Source organism: Argentina silus (assembly GCF_951799395.1).
Source record: "Argentina silus genome assembly, chromosome: 11".
In the NCBI taxonomy this organism is placed as follows: Eukaryota; Metazoa; Chordata; class Actinopteri; order Argentiniformes; family Argentinidae; genus Argentina; species Argentina silus.
In genome coordinates, this window is record NC_139665.1 from 16,330,727 (window position 1) to 16,349,087 (window position 18,361).

The 18,361-nt window shown below is 42.3% G+C and overlaps 3 protein-coding genes across 4 annotated transcripts; all 3 read left to right on the top strand.

The window, feature by feature from the left end:
• Positions 1-1,923: 1,923 nt before the first annotated feature.
• On the top strand, positions 1,924-4,370 carry crabp2b (cellular retinoic acid binding protein 2, b; the record flags this gene model as incomplete). Its single annotated transcript, XM_083680203.1, has 4 exons — positions 1,924-2,162; positions 3,129-3,307; positions 3,984-4,100; positions 4,320-4,370. Exons 1-4 carry the CDS (start codon positions 2,081-2,083, stop codon positions 4,368-4,370), a joined length of 429 nt encoding a protein of 142 aa, XP_083536329.1. The 5' UTR covers positions 1,924-2,080.
• Positions 4,371-7,523: 3,153 nt separating this feature from the next.
• Positions 7,524-13,892, top strand: scamp3 (secretory carrier membrane protein 3). 2 transcript variants are annotated; one of them, XM_083681230.1, is made up of 9 exons: positions 7,524-8,023; positions 8,287-8,367; positions 9,065-9,184; positions 9,414-9,537; positions 9,754-9,882; positions 10,747-10,906; positions 11,636-11,737; positions 12,027-12,144; positions 12,682-13,892. In XM_083681230.1, exons 1-9 carry the CDS (start codon positions 7,970-7,972, stop codon positions 12,829-12,831), a joined length of 1,038 nt encoding a protein of 345 aa, XP_083537356.1. In that variant the 5' UTR covers positions 7,524-7,969; the 3' UTR covers positions 12,832-13,892. The 2 variants fall into 2 exon arrangements, with proteins under 2 accessions (XP_083537356.1, XP_083537357.1); XM_083681231.1 differs by having other exon boundaries at positions 9,417-9,537.
• An 818-nt stretch (positions 13,893-14,710) lies between these two features.
• Positions 14,711-18,111, top strand: rnf115b (ring finger protein 115b; the record flags this gene model as incomplete). The annotated part of the gene is made up of 9 exons (XM_083680225.1): positions 14,711-14,788; positions 15,360-15,418; positions 15,542-15,599; positions 15,699-15,973; positions 16,543-16,611; positions 16,721-16,793; positions 17,014-17,107; positions 17,500-17,615; positions 17,853-18,111. The coding sequence occupies 9 exons, from the start codon at positions 14,711-14,713 to the stop codon at positions 17,973-17,975; spliced, it is 945 nt and encodes a 314-aa protein (XP_083536351.1). The 3' UTR covers positions 17,976-18,111.
• Between the last annotated feature and the right edge of the window lie 250 nt (positions 18,112-18,361).

Sequence of the window (18,361 nt, forward strand, 5' to 3'; positions counted from 1 at the left end):
CTGATATATAGTTTAGTTTAACTTTACTGAAAAAGATGCTCGCATTACAAGGTTTCCTAGCACAACAGACATAATCTGTGATTTGTTTCATTTAGAAATGAATAGACAATGAAATTCAAGATCCCACTTGTATGAGGACAGGGACACATACATCTCTACCAGAGCCATACTGATTCATACACAGGGAATTCCTGTTACACTGAGCACTTCTCCGTGATTATGTCCTGTAAAATGAGACAGCATTCAGGGGGAGACAACTACACCGACATGTTGTCATAGAAACAGGGACTAGATGTCCTTGTGTTCCCTTTTTCATCAGAGGACAGTCCCTTCTTCTCTTTCTCTAACTCCATCCTCCTCTCCTTTAATTTCTCTACCCTACTTATCCCTCTCCTCTCTTCTTTCTCTTCCTCCACCCCTTTGTTACTTTCTATCCTCTCCTAATTTCTCTTACTCCATCCCCCTCTCCTCTCCTCTCTCTTTTCTACCTTCTCCCCTTTCCTTACTCTACCTCTTCTCCTCTCCTTTATTTGCCTCTGTCCTCCTGTCCTTTGATTAATTATCTCCCTCTGTCCTCCTCTACTTTCTCTACCTTCATCCCCCTCTCTTCTCCTTTCTCTACCTTCATCCCCCTCTCTTCTCCTTTCTCTAGCTTCATCCCCCTCTCATCTCCTTTCTCTCCCTCCATCCTCCTCTGGGCCTCTTAACCTCATATTCTGGAGGGAGAGATGAAAGAGGGAGGTCAGCCAACGGTGAATGTACCTTTTTAATTCAAAAGTACCTCATCACCAGGTTATCAGAGGTTAATTACTCTGATATAAGTGATGTTTTAAAAGACATGGTGTGGTGAAAACACAATTAAGTGGAAAGGGTCTTAAAAAACAATAACCCACCAGAACATTTAGCAAACAAACATTGCATTTTTTTGTGGGTTGATTGTTTTTATTCGTTGAATGCAGTGTATTATGTTTCCAGAGGTATCACTTCTAATCCAGGCTTGTTGAAATGTTCCTGGCAGGAAGGAGAGGAGAGGAAGAGAGGGGGGAGGGGGGAGGGGTATATTGTGAGAGACAGAAAGACAAGAAAGGAGAAGCGGGACACAATTGGTTGGTAATTGCCTCTAGGCATTTGAGAGAGAGAGAGAGAGAGAGAGAGAGAGAGAGAGAGAGAGAGAGTAGTCAGTGGTCTCATTTTACACTGGTTCCCCCCACCTCCTCACTCCTCTCTGCTAATGGGATCCATTTGTCTTTGATCTTTCTCTCCGTCCCCAAGTGTACACATATGACACTTTTTAAGGGTTACAAATGATGTGGTCACTGACTTATTTGCTTATTCCCCACTGACTTATTTAGCACATTGTATTTCTTTTAATTATTTTATTCCAATCTGTCCGGAGATTCTTAAAAAAATCCCTGCGGTGGCCATGCACATTCACTGTTTGAAATGCTATCAAGAGAAATGTTATAGGCCTATTGAGTTATTGATTGCCAACGTTATAGCTTGATCCTTTCAGTTAAAATATGCCTAATCGTTATATGGATATTAAAACACTTACAACATTTATAAAAATACTAGTTAAACATTTCAATCATACAATTATGATAATAGGAATAATATGCCAATGCATATTCAAATGTATTGCAAAATCTAATCAATTTATGCTTTAGTATTTAAGCACGCGTCATTTACCAAAATCCCTGTCCAAATCCTTCACCATATCACAGAGTGCGAACAGACCTCTCCAAAGGGCGTGCTCTTGTTTCTGAGGATTCTGAATTCTTACTATTAGTGATCCCACTACCACCCATGACACATGGATCAGACGCAACATGAGCCAATGAAGGGAGAGCGTCGACCAGATCGAATCAACCTCGTGCGGATGCGGAGGATAGAGAGAATGAATACGCAGAGAGCGGCAGAGAGATAGACCAAGTAACGATACCTGAGAGACTCCGCAAAGTAGAGCAAAAACAGAGACGCAGGGACTGCACAGTGAACAAAAGACATTTTGTTTTATTTTTAGTGAATTAGCACGAGATAATTCGGTGAAATTGTTTTACTGCAATAATTTAATAAGAAAATGGACCGTAAAATCGCAGACTTCTCTGGAACATGGAAAATGAAGACTTCTGAAAACTTTGAAGAACTCTTAAAAGCGCTGGGTGAGTGAATTGATGAAAATGGTCGGATTTCTCATAAATAGTAAGAAATATGAAGACTGCGTATTTTTTATATCGTATTTTCATCACTGTATTCACACTCTACTAAGTTCAAGAAAAGGTAGCAGGTCAGCAATCAGGCAAAATGAGATAAGGGCATCAATGGCCAAAAACACACCTTGACCTCTGGCCAAAAGAAAAACGAGTAAATCAGCTTGGTCTGTGGTAAACCACTCAAGTGATTTCCTCTTATGTGGTGACTATAGAGTTTGCCCTATTATCAGACAAACACACACACACACACACACACACACACACACACACACACACACACACACACACACACAGAGAGAGAAAGGAATGGTCAGAAGAGGGCAAGTAGGTAGTGGCATCCATTACAATGTAAAGATAAATAGCCTGTGGAGGAATGTTCAATTTTCTCTGGTCTAAAACCAAGTCCTCATGCGATTGTAATTAAAGCCAGTGTAAACGGAACTAAGCCCTGCAACAGGCCCCCTCCCTCAGTCAGCCGCTGCTACTGAGCCTGACATTCCCTCAGTACCCTGGGCCTCTTCAACTCCCTCCAAGGGTCTCACTATGCACACCTTTTATCATTCCAAGAGCAAATATGGATTGGGGGCCCCAAGAGTAATCCAATCAGATGGAGAAGGGTATAGAGTTTTTACTTCGAGAGTAAATGCCACATTTCTTGGCTGAGCTTCCCAAAAGCGTAGTACTAGGATTATCTTAAGTCTATTGAAGGCAATGGATTTACACATGATCTTAGTGCTACAAAGCTTTCAGGGGAACTCCCTTCTGATCACCTCAGTTTCAGTTGACTCATCCATCCCCTCTCCTCTGCCTTGCAACTCTTCCCCATGTCTTTGCTGCAAATGAGATTATGTTCTCAGTCAACTAAGATTAAAATAAGGGTTAAATAAATCTGTTTGTGTGATCCTCTATGACCAGGTGTCAATGTGTTCCTGAGGAAGATAGCGGTGGCCGCTGCCTCCAGGCCGGCAGTGGAGATCACCCAGCAGGGGGACAGCCTCTCCATCCAAACCTCCACCAGCGTACGCACCACCCACGTCTCCTTCACCGTGGGCCAGTCCTTTAACGAGACCACGGTGGATGGACGCCCCTGCACGGTAACAGTCCATACCCTAATACTAATACCATACCCTAATACTACCCATACCCACAGTCCATACCCTAATACGAATACCATACCCTAATACTACCCATACCCACAGCCTTTGTCAGAGGAGTGAGGGTCCCATCTCCAGCTCTATCTAGGTTGTATATATTGCATTATACTGTCATAACATAGGCACTTTGTTATTTCATTTATATTTCAGAATGTCTGCAACTAAAGCAGGTGTCTGACTGTATAAGCATGTGGAAATCATTCCAGTGTCATTTGATCGTTTTTCTTTGTGATGAGACAGTATGCTTTGCGGAGGTTAAACACATAACTCCTGACATATTTGTGGATGCGGTAACATGAAGCAACAGCACACTGAGTAGTACTACCAGTCCAGAGCCCTTCTGGTCAAACTTTTATCAACAGTATTTCTCTAACCACTACACTTAACTCTGTGGCTGCATTGCAATACTCATTCATTACTGGCTTCCTTAGCCTTCTCTCCTCTCCTTCATCAGCAGGGATCTGAGAGCACAAGTGGGTGAAAGAAGAATTGTGGGCACCAAACAGGCAATACAGAGCAATACAGGTGGAGAGGAGGAGATTAGGAAAGGAAGCCAGTGAAGACTATTGAAATGTAGTCTTTTATGTATATCTTCCTCCTTTGTGGTCATTCTCAGAGTTTACCTCAATGGGAGACAGACAGCAAAGTCAGCTGTGAGCAGACTTTGCAGAAAGGGGAGGGGCCCAAGACTGCCTGGACTCGTGAATTGACGAACGACGGCGAGCTGATATTGGTAAAGCAGCCATCTTATTGGTTACAGATGCAAGGTGATTCTGGTGGTTCAAATAGGTCACCTCCCTTTGAAATGTGCTCCGCAATGGTTAAAGGGGAGATAAGAATAGTTGAAAAGGTTTTAAGTTTACAAGAGTTACATATTATAATGAATAATTGTGGGTGGACAAAGTTACTGTATTAATCCTCTGCATTATGTTTTGTTTTGATTCTCTTTCAGACAATGAGTGCTGGGGACGTTGTGTGCACCAGAGTATATGAACGAGAGTGAAAGACTTTCATGACTGCGGTACTTCCATTGGCTGCCTCTTTTTACGCATTTTGAATATCTACCTGTTCTATTTGCTTATCTGTCAGTCAATTGTATCAGTCAGTTTTGAGTTGTCAGTCAGAGTTTGACTGTTCTGCATGTGTCTGTTTATGTACCATGTTCTCATATTTGCTTGTAACAGTATAGATCTCATTGTTCCACTACCAAAGCTGTATTTATTCTCAGTATACTGCATAAAATACCCTACACGTTTTAAAAAAATATTCTACCAAAGCAACTGTAAGTCCTCCTCTAACGGTGTGACTGAACTGAAACTATTATAAATTCATGATGTATTTTCAAATCTGATTTCTTGAACCTCTTAAAACTGGTTTCAACCAAGAAAAAGTGTCCATCATCCTCCTCTTCTCTTTCTCTCTCACTAAACTACATTCTCCTCTCCTTCTGCCTTATCATCTTTGGTTACATTTTTCCATCACTCCCTGCCACTCATCCTCTCTTGTTCTCCTCCACACCCTTTCCTCTCCTCCGCCCTCCTCCTCCTCCTCCTCCTTGTCCTCTCTGCTCTCACTTTCATCATCCCTCACTATTTTCCCATTTAGAGTTTTAAAACTCCCAAAGAGAATCCATATTTTATTAACACCACTGTATCTGAGAGATATTTGGCAGGGAGAGAAGGGGAAAACGGGGAGTGGTAGAAAGGAAAGAGTGAGTGAGAGAGGGACCAAAAGAAAATAATTTCACTTTGAGAACCGCACTATTCCCTCCGCTCTCCTTCACAGCTGAACCTACTTACAGTACAGTATGAGCTCAATAAAAGTTCCCCACCCCTTCTTCCCTGGCCCTGCACCCAGTTACAACGTGTAAAAATGACTGACGACCACTGCTTTGTGTGAGGAAGCTTATAGCTAGACACAACTAGCAGACACAACTAAATGGACACATGTGCATTACATTCAACTATGGGAGGCCAGGTCACAATGCATAAAATAATGGATTTAACAGACTCAAAAAAATCTCTGCTGTATCCATTCACCAAAAACGTCACTCTGATCCAGTCACTCACAGACTCGAGTATGCAGTGAAATACAGTGCAAGGCCTCTTATTCATGCACTTCCTGGGGAGAGCACTTATAAGGTCCACAGGCAGTGATGGTTTTTCCAGGTTTTCAGACGGTGTGCACACACAAGCCCCTCTCTGAAGTCCTTCTCAGGTTTATACACTCTGTGTTGAGCCAGCAACTCCTCTGGGCTTTCTCCAGACTGTGTGTTTTCTCGCATTAAACTCACAGGGTGAATGAGTGTGTGTGTGTGTGTGTGTGTGTGTGTGTGTGTGTGTGTGTGTGTGTGTGTGTGTGTGTGTGTGTGTGTGTGTGTGTGTGTGTGTGTGTGTGTGTGTGTGTGTGTGTGTGTGCATGTGCGTGTGCGTGTGTGCATGTGCGCATCCTAAATAACCTCAGTTATCATATGCATAGCTCCAGTGTTTTACAGGGTTCTCGGTTTCAATACTCTCCCAGATTTACTGTAACTGTTTGTTTGTTCAACAAAACCACAGTCCTATGCTCTAGTCTAGTTTGAATGGAAAATCCTAGGAATTTATTTGCTCAATAAAGTGAACAAGCTGCAAAAGAGACACATACCCCATGTCTAATTCTGATTAAATGTAAACTTTGATAAATTATTGTTGCCCTAATAGGGACAGTTGCAGTTAAAAGCGCATAGACTGCCCAGTTCTCTCCATCGCTCCTCGTTACAGAGGTCACTTTCCACACAGTTATTATGACAGCTCATTCCACAGGCGATGATGTCATCGCATCGCTTGATTGGCCGCGGAATGCTGTGGTTTTAGGACCGGGAGGTACCCAACTCTGCAACTGTAGGGAAGCAATCTGGATCAGTATTTCTACACTCATATGAGAGATGAATCACTGCAGACAAACACAGATGCAGCTGGACATAAATATGCATGCAAACCCTCACAAACAAACAAGCACAGAGCCAACACTGCCATGCAATCTGTGCAAGCATCTGGTTTATCAATCTGGTTTATCAATCTGGTTTACCAATCTGGTTTATCAATCTGGTTCATCAGTGTTTCTTGTGCTCCTGCCCTTCACCATTTAAATATAGCTCTGCATCTCTAATTTGTGTGTGCTTGTATTTAAGTGGAAATGACTGTGTGTGTGTGTGTGTGTGTGTGTGTGTGTGTGTGTGTGTGTAATGCTATCATATGACTGCCCTCCTGTCTCCCATGTGACCCCACATGACTGGAGGGGCAGGAGGAGAAAAGGGAGCTAATGGGAACTGAGATGGTCTGACATAGTTACCATGAGAAACAGAGATCCAGGAGGAACACGAACAAGTGCATGTATACACAAACTCTGTCTCTTGTTGATTGAATATTTTGTAATGGGTGTGATGGGTGTGGGTGTGTTTCTAAACTAGAGCACCAAAAATATTAATAACTGTCTCATGGAAAACCAGTTTCTTCAGCTCCCTATACCTCAAAGAACACTAAAATGGTAATGTCGAAAACAGCCTATTTCTTGATAGAGTTGACTACTAATCAAGTGAGACTAGACGACTAACAGACCTCGGGGGTTTTGGTAGATTATACTCCCTGCCAACTGGTTTGATAATTCAAGGAGCGACAGTGACACCCTGTGGTGAAAACAATAAACTGTCACAATAATTTAACGGATCTTCCTATCACACCTCTATCCCTCTAGCGCTACTCTTTTTCTTTCTGCTCTTTTTTCCTTTTCTTTTAACTTGCTTACCTATATCCCGATAAACTGGATATAGCCTACTGTAATAGTAATCTATATGTAAATCAATATTTAATCTAGATTGATCACACAGAAAAGATAACCCCTTTCATTAGTACGCGACCAATTTTAGGCAACCGAATACACGTAAATACAGAACAAAGAAAAAAATGTCAGTGTCATCATTTAACATAAATGGCTGTTAACTGGTTGTTGGCAGCAATAGTCACAAGAAAATGAATATAATGTAAACATTAAACAAGAGTGTATGCAACGTGTGATGTTTATTTGGGTTTGGCCAGCACAAGCCCCCTTCATTGCGCACGTGTCTCGAAGACCCTGCCGCCGCAGTCACATGACATTACTTCCTGGATAACATATTTTTTTAGTGCAGCAATACAACATCGCTGTTATAGCTGGCAATAACAAAGACCATCTTCTCAAACAAATACGACAGAGGATCAGACATCGTGTTAGAAAAAAAGAAGGCATACAGCATTTTCAGTTAAATGAACAGATAAGATTTGTTTTTACAACATCTTGCCAGGTTAACGCTACGTATGGATCGACTAGATGACAGATCAAGCTAGCTAACGTTACGCGGACGATTTTATACTAATATCAGAGCTACGTTGTCTTCAACTGTAACAGTAACAGCTGGCTAGCTAGTGAGACAATGACAAAGCCGACTTGAAGAAAAAAAAAGCTGTGTGTAAATCCATAGCTAATTTGTTTAGCATTCTTTATAACGGCACTCTGAGACTGGTTTGCCTGTAACATCAATCGGCTCTCCCTTTGAACGGAGTAGGGGACATACAATCGCTGTCAAACATGTCAAAATACACAAGTTTTCCGGCACCAAGTGACGACCACAACCCATTTCAGGTGATTGTTGATGAAATGTACTGTTGTTATATTATGTCAATTTATGGAAAGCAGAGAGTATTTTTGCCTTATGTACTGTAATAGCAGGCGTGATGTTACTCATGTGATGTTAGCTAACAGCTCTCTCTCTGGTCAACCCCTTTTTAAGGATCCCTAGGCGAGTAGCTTTAGAAATGTGCGAAGGGCCTGTTGTTGAATGAGGCCAGTCGTAAGTCAAAAGATTGCTGATGATGCTTTGAATTTTGTCTCTGTCTAAATGTCAGGACCCTGCAGTGACCCAACACAGCAGCAACACTGAATATGCCACACTGGACCTCTACAACCCATTTGACAATAAAACTGGGGTGAGAGACAGAGTGTGAGTGTGTGTGGTTTTAGACCAGAGAAAATCAAACATTCCTATTCCTATTATTCCTATACATTTTAATGGATGCCACTAACTACCTGAGAGTGTGTGTGTTTGTGCGAGTGAGTGAGTGAGTGAGTGAGTGAGTGAGTGAGTGAGTGTGTGTGTGAGAGAGAGAGACACACACACACACACACACACACACACACACACACAGAGGCAGAGAGAGGAGGGATAGGTATACAGAGGAGTGTTGCATATCTCTCAATCTGTTTGTGTGTCGAGACAGGAATCCTTATTTGATCAATAAAGCTGTAGAATACAGTAATAACGTACAGATGGGACTTTTCCCAATAATTAGCCTGTACAATGCCACAGTCACAGGGATGCGGTTACATTCTAAGCAGTTGGGTATGGCAACGTGCCATAATGCACCACTCCCATAGAGTTGAGTATAAACCTAAAGATGTTTCTATATTACCACCACCATTAGTCAGTGGTGGAACAGGTTTTGTTTAACCAGTGAACAGGTTTACCGGACACAGATTAGACTATTAAAACCTAGACTATTAAGTGCCTCCACTGGCAGTGCAATGTCTCCTGGAATAGCCTTATTATGTGTTAGGGAAACATAATAAACTCTATGTTTATGGGTAAAATCATTGAGTGATGTATTTTTTTCATGCTCTCTCCAGCCTCCACCTCCACCCTATGAGGCCACTTCACCGTCCGCCCAACCTCTTCCTGCTCAGACCCCACCCAGCAGGCTCACCTCTCCCACTGAACCCCGCAACTATGGCTCCTACAACTCCAAGGTCCTTGTTCTGTATGCATTATAGGCTACAGGTGTCTGAACTCACCAGTGCAAGTTATAGCACATATAGGAAACGACAGTGTATAACACTGCACATGAACACTCCATTGTAAAATACTGCAGTTGAACAAGCAACAAATTGGACATGTCTATAGATAACGATTATCTAGGGTGACTTTCTGCTAAGCCTATATTGGGTCTGAAGTGAGGTGTTTGTCGTCTCTCTGTAGCAGACGGTGGTGAACGCCACCACGGCAGAGCTCCTGAGGAAGCAGGAGGAGCTGGAGAAGAAGGCCCGTGAACTGGAGAGGAGAGAGAGGGAGTTGGATTCGCACGCCCTCGGCACTGGAGCATGTAAGAGAGGGAGGAGGAGAGAGGAGGAAGAGAAAGGAGTTTGAAGAAAATGATGTTTTAGTTTTTTTTCACGCCTTTCCATCCCTTGTCTGACTGCTGTTTACAAAACGTACTCCAGTATGGGGAAGATAGCACTATGTGGTTACATATTATTTATTTTGGTACTGACACTTTATTACATGAAGTAACCCCCCCCCCCCCCCCCCCCTCTCTCAGCTCGTCAGAATAACTGGCCTCCTCTGCCATCGTTCTGCCCTGTGGGACCCTGCTTCTACCAAGACATCAACCTGGAGATCAGCCAGAGCTTTCAACGCACCGTCTCCATTATGTACTACTACTGGATGTGTGAGTGTCGTCCCTCTCTGTATCAGCTGTTTCTCTGTTGGCATATCAGTCTGTATTATTACTGGATGTGTGAGTGCCCTCCTCTGTCTGAGGCTCATCAGTAACCATATCACCATAATGCACTGTCATCTGCAATAACTACCACTTCCATGTGATGATCAGAATCAAAATTCTTTTATTTGGCCAAGTATATTTGCACATACAGGAAATTGACTTGGTGAGGTTGGTGCATAGGACATAAAAACAACAATATATAAGCAAAATATTAACAAAATAGTAAAAAAATACCAAAAAGAGATTTACAAAATAGAACAATGAATTATGTAGGCTGTGCGATAATAATAATAATGATGATGATTATGCTAATTAGGACAACACATGACGATTTAGAAGATGTTGCATTTTGTTATTAGTAAGTACCAGCAAGCTATGTATGTAGACAACTTGTGGGTAAGAATTATTGACACATTTTGCTGAGATCTCCACATGCACTTCCATTAAGAAGTAATAATATTGTAGCACACATTTTGACATTGTTACACATTAGATACTGTATCATCAAAGTCCTAAGTGGTCCTGGGCAGTCTACCTGCTGTATGTAACTCTCACCTCTTCTCCTAAAGTCTTCGACTTTAAAGTGCTGTAGTATCCAGACTAGTTTTAACTCTCTCCCTACCTTTCTTTTTCTATCTCTCCCACATATCCACTCATCCCTTCATCCTCTGTCTGCTAATCATCCTCTCTTATTATCATACTCTCTTCTCTCTCCTTTCCACTCCTCTCATTCTTTACTCCCTTTATCTCATCCCTTTCTCCACTTTCCCTTCTATTTTGTCCCGTCCCCCCCCTCTTCCCGTCATCCAGTCACCGCCTGCACGCTGCTGTTTAACTTAATCTCCTGCCTGGCTCTGTTCTGTGTGGACACCAGTGGTGGTGTCGGGCTGGGCCTGGCCATCCTCTGGATTCTCCTCTTTACCCCCTGCTCCTTCGTCTGTTGGTACAGACCCGTGTACAAAGCCTTCAGGTAAGTACCCTTCAACAGTTCCTAATATGGGTTGTAATTCGCTTCGGATTATGAATTTAAACATAATTCAAGAGACTCGTCATTTTTGGAGGCTGGCTGGCAGCAACATTATGATTGCTACTAGCATAAAGTCTAAGTGGATGCTAATTAGCGGTAATTCATGGTAAATACAAGCAAATGAATACATATTCAGCCCACAAACTTAGTTTAGCCTTGGGGCGAAACTGCCCACAGACAGTCCTCAGGCAAACATCATTAACGTGGGGCAAAACAGTCCACAGGCAATCATTGTTAACCTTGAGGCGAAACAGTCAACATATTTATTGTTAATAACTACCCTTCTGGCCTGTCTCATGTTTACATTCAGCAAATTATGACATATGAACTTAGCGAATAGCCTGTTTAGATGATCTAAACATACACCTATGGCATGTCTACAACTGCCACAGTGCAGTATATTTTGTTATACCATTTACATTCACATTTATGGCATTTAGCAGACGCCCTTATCCAAAGCAACTTACAACAAATACATTCATCTATCCATCAGTCATCATAAGAAACATTAATCTATGCTAGGACCAGGGGCTATTGGCAGTCACAATGCTAGAAGAAATGAAGATTTTTATTTTAATTGTTTTATTATTATTATTTAAAAAAACAACAACAAACAAACAATTTCTTCTATACCCCACATACAATCTGATACTGAATGTATTTTCTTTTCAGGAGTGACAGCTCCTTCAACTTCTTCGCCTTCTTCTTCATATTTTTCATCCAAGTGATTGTCTACATCATCATGACCATTGGAATCCCTGGGTGGGGTTTCAGGTATGAGCCATAAACAAACCCACCAACCTTAGTCGGGGAAAGGGACTGGGACTATAATGTTATGACCGTCATATTGTAGCTAAATCTTAATTTTATCTCTTTTATTTACTCCTTGTACCTATCCCTCCTCTCATTCTGCCTCTATCTCTCTTGGCCCTCTGTCTCTGCCTCTCTCTCTCTCTGCCTCTCTCTCTCTGCCTCTCTCTCTCTCTCTCTCTCTCTCTCTCTCCCTCTCTCCCCCTCTGTCTCCCCCCCTCTCTCTCTCTCTGTCTCCCCCCCTCTCTCTTAGTGGATGGATTGTGAGTCTGGCCGCTCTGAAGAGCAGCGTGCCTGTTGGTGTGATCATGATGCTCAACTCCGTCCTCTTCACTGCCCAGGCTGCCATGGGAGTGGTCATGCTGAAGAAGGTACGTTAGAAGGAAGGGCCGATGAGGACAGTGTAAGCAGAGTGACATCTTAGAAGAGTAGCGCAAATTAAGGGGTACATTTTTTATTCTATTCTAACGCTTATGGAGACTCAAATAGTTCCTTCACGCAAACCTATGGAGCAAGTTGTCAGGCAACCGTTTGCTTGCCTGGGTAGCCAGTCTGAGAAATATTGCTAGTTTATTCAGTTTTTGATTTTTTAATAAATTAGCAAACATTTCTAAAAACCTGTTTTGGCTTTGTCATTATGGGGTATTGTGTGTAGATTGATGAGGAAAAAAAAATATTTAATCAATTTTCGAGTAAGGCTTTAACATTACAAAATGTGGAAAAAGTAAAGGGGTCTGAATACTTTCCAAATGCACTGTATATGTATGTGAATCTGGTATCAAATGTTACAGGAAATGTGTGAACCGTAACATGTATATCAAATTTTAATGAGTATATGATGATGATGATGAGTATGATGATGAGTTTAGTATGTATATCAGGTATCAATGCCATCTTCTCCTTTCCAGGTGCACTCTCTGTACAGACAGACTGGTGCCAGCTTCCAGAAGGCCCAGGCTGAGTTTGCCACCGGAGTGATGTCCAATCAGGCTGTCCGCCAAGCAGCTGCCAACGCTACAGCCAATGCTGCCCAGGGGGCCTTCACTGGGGCTCGATAGAGAGGGGGGGGGGGGAGGCCGGTAGGGACAGTAGGCAGGTCTAGAAATAAGGTTAATCTCAAATGTATTTCCTCCATTACTCACCTCTTCTCTCCTTGGCTCCTTTTCAAAGAGTTTTGGAGTAGAAGACCCAAGGGGAGAAACTGTGGATCGCCTCCCCCGATGCATTTTGAAAATGAGGCGAGGATAGAGGACACAGGAGTAATCAAGGAGAGAGTTTTGAGATTCACCTGTCAATCACTAGCCTCTACCCCCTATGCACTTATGGAGATCTGAGGGGACGGGACAGGTGTAAGGAATTTGGTAGTTGCTCCACCTTGCTGCCTTATAGGCTAGGATTGCTTACACCGATCCAAGCCTCTCAATTCTCCACAAGTGCAATGGGAGTTAGGGGCTAGCGTTTGATTTGGGGGCCTGGTGTGTACAGTATGAGAGTGCAGCCCATAGGGGATGCTTGAATTGTTACATCAGGAGCCCCTGGAGTTGGGGGGGTCAACATGGGAGGGAGATTCAGATGTCTGGGAGGAGGAAATTCTTATGTGGAAATAATGGAAGAAGTTGACTATCCGTACTGATGGAAAAACAGTATTAAGAAAATGGCTGTGGATCATTTTAAATTAGGGTTGAGCAGTGAAGAGGTGGAGACAAAATGGTTGAGAGTCACAGTGTCAGATATAATGTGACAGTGAAGATCTTTTTGTTCCTCTAGGAATGCTCTGCAAAAGGTAAACGTTTTAATGTTAAAAAGAGGGGAAGGGGATTGTGGAGTTTGATATGGATACATACACTGAAGCTATGCTATTTAACATTTATTAACAGCTGAATGATTCAACTATCTGTGGCCAATGATATTATGTTGCTAAAGTGAGCATTAATGTGTTGTTTTTCCAAAATGAGAATGCCTATTCATACTACTTTTGCCAAAATTATACTGTAACTGTAAATGATGTTGTTGTTTTGATCATAATACTATCGCTATTATTGTTATGTTGGTGCTGTTTGTGTTTGTCATGATCGTCACTATAGTTCTGTCTTGGTTTGAATAAAATCAATTGATATGCTTTATTGTTTGTTTGTTTTCATTTCCCTTGGTCAACAACATACAGTATTCTTGTCTTATCATGTCACTAGTCTAACCAAACAATAATAGTAATGACAATCACTTTTCAAGTGTCATCCTTCTCAGTCCTCTGTTAGCCTATATGTCAAGTTATTCTCCGCTTTTAACATATAGTTTATAACAAAGACTTCTCTTCACTTGACTGTGATCAAGAAGCACTGTAGCTCTCTTTTATATCCTCTGGCGACCTCCATCTCACTCTGGGGAAACTACAGTAGTGAAATATTCTGTCCTTACTGTTGAAAGCCTCTGTATCAACTGTGTGGTGTGTTACTTGTACAGGACCGACACTTCAAAACTACAAGTCTACAGTATTTTACTGTTTTGCATAGTTGTCTAATAAGTTACGTTTTTCTATTGTTGCACTGGTCTTTGCTTTTGCTATTTCCTGATTAATTTCGTTTTCTGTTCATTAGTATAATTACATTGTAACCAGGACCAGGACTAGTATGCTATGCATACTGCAAAGGCACGGATCCTATTTACTTGTTATAGCCTGAGTCAGGTGTTGACGGAGACCAATAACTATTAAATTGCACGATTTAGTTGAAATTGGACAGTTTCACCCATTGAATTAAGATTCAGACTCATTGCAATCAGAATAAGTGTTGTTTCTCAAACAAAACAAAAAAATACATTTAACAGTTATGGGACTCTAACTAAATAGAGTTTGGACTGACTTGACCCTTATGACAAGCGTCTACGACGCCTTCTTCTCTTAACGACCGTACCGACGTCAGTGAGTGCTTTACCGTGAAGATGGCGGAGGCAGCGGCGGCACCACAACACCGGTTTTTCTGTCACTGCTGTAAAGGTGAAATAGACCCAAAACTCCCGGTGAGTTTGTAAAAGTGCGCTCCTTCCTCGCGCTCCAGTTGCGCTTCTTGAGTTCGTTGCTGTATGAATGTAGCGGTAGCCTACATTTGAGATTATCATTGTCAACGCCTGCCGAAAACACACTCTAAGAAATATTAAAACATTTATTTCAAACTGAACACACATATGATTATTAGGATATTGCCGCACTCATAAGCCTATATTGCTTATAAATGTTGACCTGTTGTTTGCGCGCAGTAAAGATCTTTCGTTGGGAATAAATCTAGTGATCCAACTTTCGGGTTTACTTCGTTGCCATATTTAGAAGCACTAGCCTACTGTTGGCGACGTTTCCAGCTAGTAGGCAACTGTCAACTGCATGTGGGAAACATAAGGGGAAGGGGCAGGGTGTCTCTTGTCGCCACACCACCAGGCGCACCAGCGCATTTGTTGGGCAGCTGACACATTTTTTTGACGTGCGCGTGCATCTTGAATGTGATTCACTTGATAAGCAAATGTGCGCGCGTCTATATTTTGATCTTCTTATATGTCCTGATTTGAAAATAGGTTTAAACATTTTTGACCCCTCTAGGAATACATATGCCCCAGGTGTGAATCAGACTTCATTGAGGAGGTCACAGAGGACTCCAGGTGAATTATTGCCCTTGAGCATAACAAATCATGCTGTTGACCTCTGTCTCTCTCTTTCAAGTGTATCTATTAACGGCAATTGAAATAACAAAAACATTTATTCAGGTGAACTTTGCCTTTCAGTCTCCTGCAGAACAGCACTGCTGTGCCCAACGAAGATGCAGGTACCCTCTTCTCAGAGGTGCGTCCACCTAACTTCTCTCTGTCTCTCCCCATAATAGTCCTCTGTTCTCTCAGACGCTTCTCTAAACTCACTGTTGTGATCTGATCTCCGTCCAAGCTGTGGCAGCTGCTGTTTATGGAACGCTCTGCCCTCCTGACGGATCCCTCTGGACCGGACGCTCCCAACTCTGACTCAGACTCTGACCCCAGCCACATCCAGGGTGGCGGGGCCCCAGCCAGTGATCCGGGTGAGGTAGATGCAGGGTTGCTGGACGTTCCTCTTCCTGGGGAACCCTCAGGGGACACAGAGGCCTTGGTGCCAGAGCTGCCCTTTAGTCCACCTAGCCAGGGGAGACGACTGTCCATGCCTGACCAAACGCCAGCAGTGGACGGGTGGGTAGGAAGATGCACATCACAGGTCTCAATTTGATCTCAGTTTATCTCTGTAAGCTGCTGCTTATAGTTTTTCCACCTAATAACACACAGACAGTAATAGACAGTTATAGCTGATGGGATGTTTATTTCAGTTGGACCTAAAAACTAACTTAGTGACGATTCCTTGCCAACCCTTTCCAATCCTTTCCTACCTTTCTGTTCCTGTTTTTAGGAGGCTATTCCCTCTCAACTCAAGAGCCTGTATTGGTATTGAGTCATTGTACAATTATATGAAGATATCATATAACACATTACATAATCCAAGTTATCCAAAAATGTTACTATTTTAATAATTTGACCCAAAACACACAATATCATTATACAGTATGATCATGTAGTATATTGTCTCTCTTTCTTACACACATCTACAGCATCATGCTTTCTTTAATGTAAAAGTAGTAATAATATACTAACTTCATTCATCTGTCTGTGTGTTTAAACAACCATAATGTTGCCAAATAAATTATACAGATAATATGTTGTGTAAAATAACATTTTGAATCTCTCTTTTAAACCTTTCTCTTCAGAATTGTGCAACAGTTTTTGGCAGGTCTGTTTGCCAACAATGGAAATACAAGCTCTCCACCAGCCTCACTGTAAGTAATTCATATTAATGAGTATATTATTGATATAATATAACTATGTAATTACTACTAGTTTTAATGGTGTTATAAATATGGTCGGTCCCCCCCCCCCTTCTCTAAGGTCTGGCATGTTACACTCCAACCCAGGGGACTATGCCTGGGGCCAAGGAGGTCTAGATGCAGTTATTACAGAGGTCAGTGATGTCACCACCGACCACTTGCAGGTCGAGGCTTAATAGCAACACATTGAGTCATAATCTCTCTCTCTCTCTTTTTTTCTTCTTCTCTCTCTCGCTCTCTCTCTCTCTCCCTTTCTCCCCCCCCCTCTCTCTCCCTCTCTCTGTGTCTCTCTCTCCCTCCCTCTCTGTCTCCCTCTCTCTTCAACTCTTCGTCTCTCTCCTCAAACTCTTGTAGTTGTTAGGCCAATTTGAGAGCACAGGTCCACCTCCTGCAGAGAAAGAGATGATCTCATCCCTCCCAACAGTCAAAATCTCTCAAGAACAGACAGGTGGGTACAGTACTGTACAGTTCACACTGTGAGTGTATTTTCAGTATGACATCATTGGTTCCCAGCAAACACATCATCAGCGTACTGTGTATATACCCTGTGTATGACATCATTGCCTCCCACTTCCCGGACTCACCACCAAACCCATGCCATATGACTGTATATCAGGGTTTATGGGAGTTGATAGTGTGTACCTTGTCTTGTCCTCTGTGTTGTGTACATAACATCAAACGCTTCTGCCCCCCATACACACTTTATTCAATTTTTGAAAGATCCCATTTGATGAATTTGAAATGTGTTTTTTCTTTTGAGTATCATATCAAACTATCGTATGATCTTCATCTCTTCAATTCAAATGTCGTACAGTGTACCCCCTGTATCTCTCTCTGCAGACTGCAGACTGGAGTGCCCGGTATGTAGGGAGGAGTACTCCATGGGAGAGTCCGTCAGACAGCTGCCCTGCCTCCATTATTTCCACAGTGACTGCATAGTGCCATGGCTCGAACTGGTAAGGAGGCGCGGAATGTTGGTGGTGGTCAGTGTTTTATTTATTTTTATTTATTTTTTAATCATGGAGGATTAGGGAGTGTATCATCGATGTCACGCATGCATCCTGACTTGGAGGTTTTGTTATTGTGTTATTACCATTCAACTATTGTATTACTGTTTTGGAAATACTAAGTCTTGACACCTAATGTTAGGCATGTTTTTCATGGCTTACATTTATGTTTCACCCTTCTCTTAGCATGATACCTGTCCGGTGTGTCGCAAAAGTCTTGACGGCATTGACAATAGCATCCTGACCCCATCAGAACCCCCAGAGCCCCCCTCCATCAGGACAGATCCACAGGAGGGACAGGCGATTTGAGAAACAAGCCTTCAACCTCTACCTCTCTGTCCTCTTCCCTCTCTCCTCCAGAGAGAGGCTCATCTCTGTCCTTATACCTCGTCCACCCTTCCCTCCTCTATGGCCGCTCATTAATTGAAGAGACAGATTTCTGTTAAACTCACCTACGCATCATCATCAAAATTCAACTCTCGTCAAAATTCATTCACATGACTTTCACCCTCAAACCTGATACATTTATTAAGGATCTTCATGTTTCTTTTTGGTTGATGTGAGAAAGCCCAATATCCCTGATGCATTGAATCACAGTAGGCCTACATGCAAACAGATCCCACTGTTTGCGAACAAGATGTTGTGGGTTTGATGTGTCCCTCTAAACTGGAATTTCAGGGAATTACAAATAATAT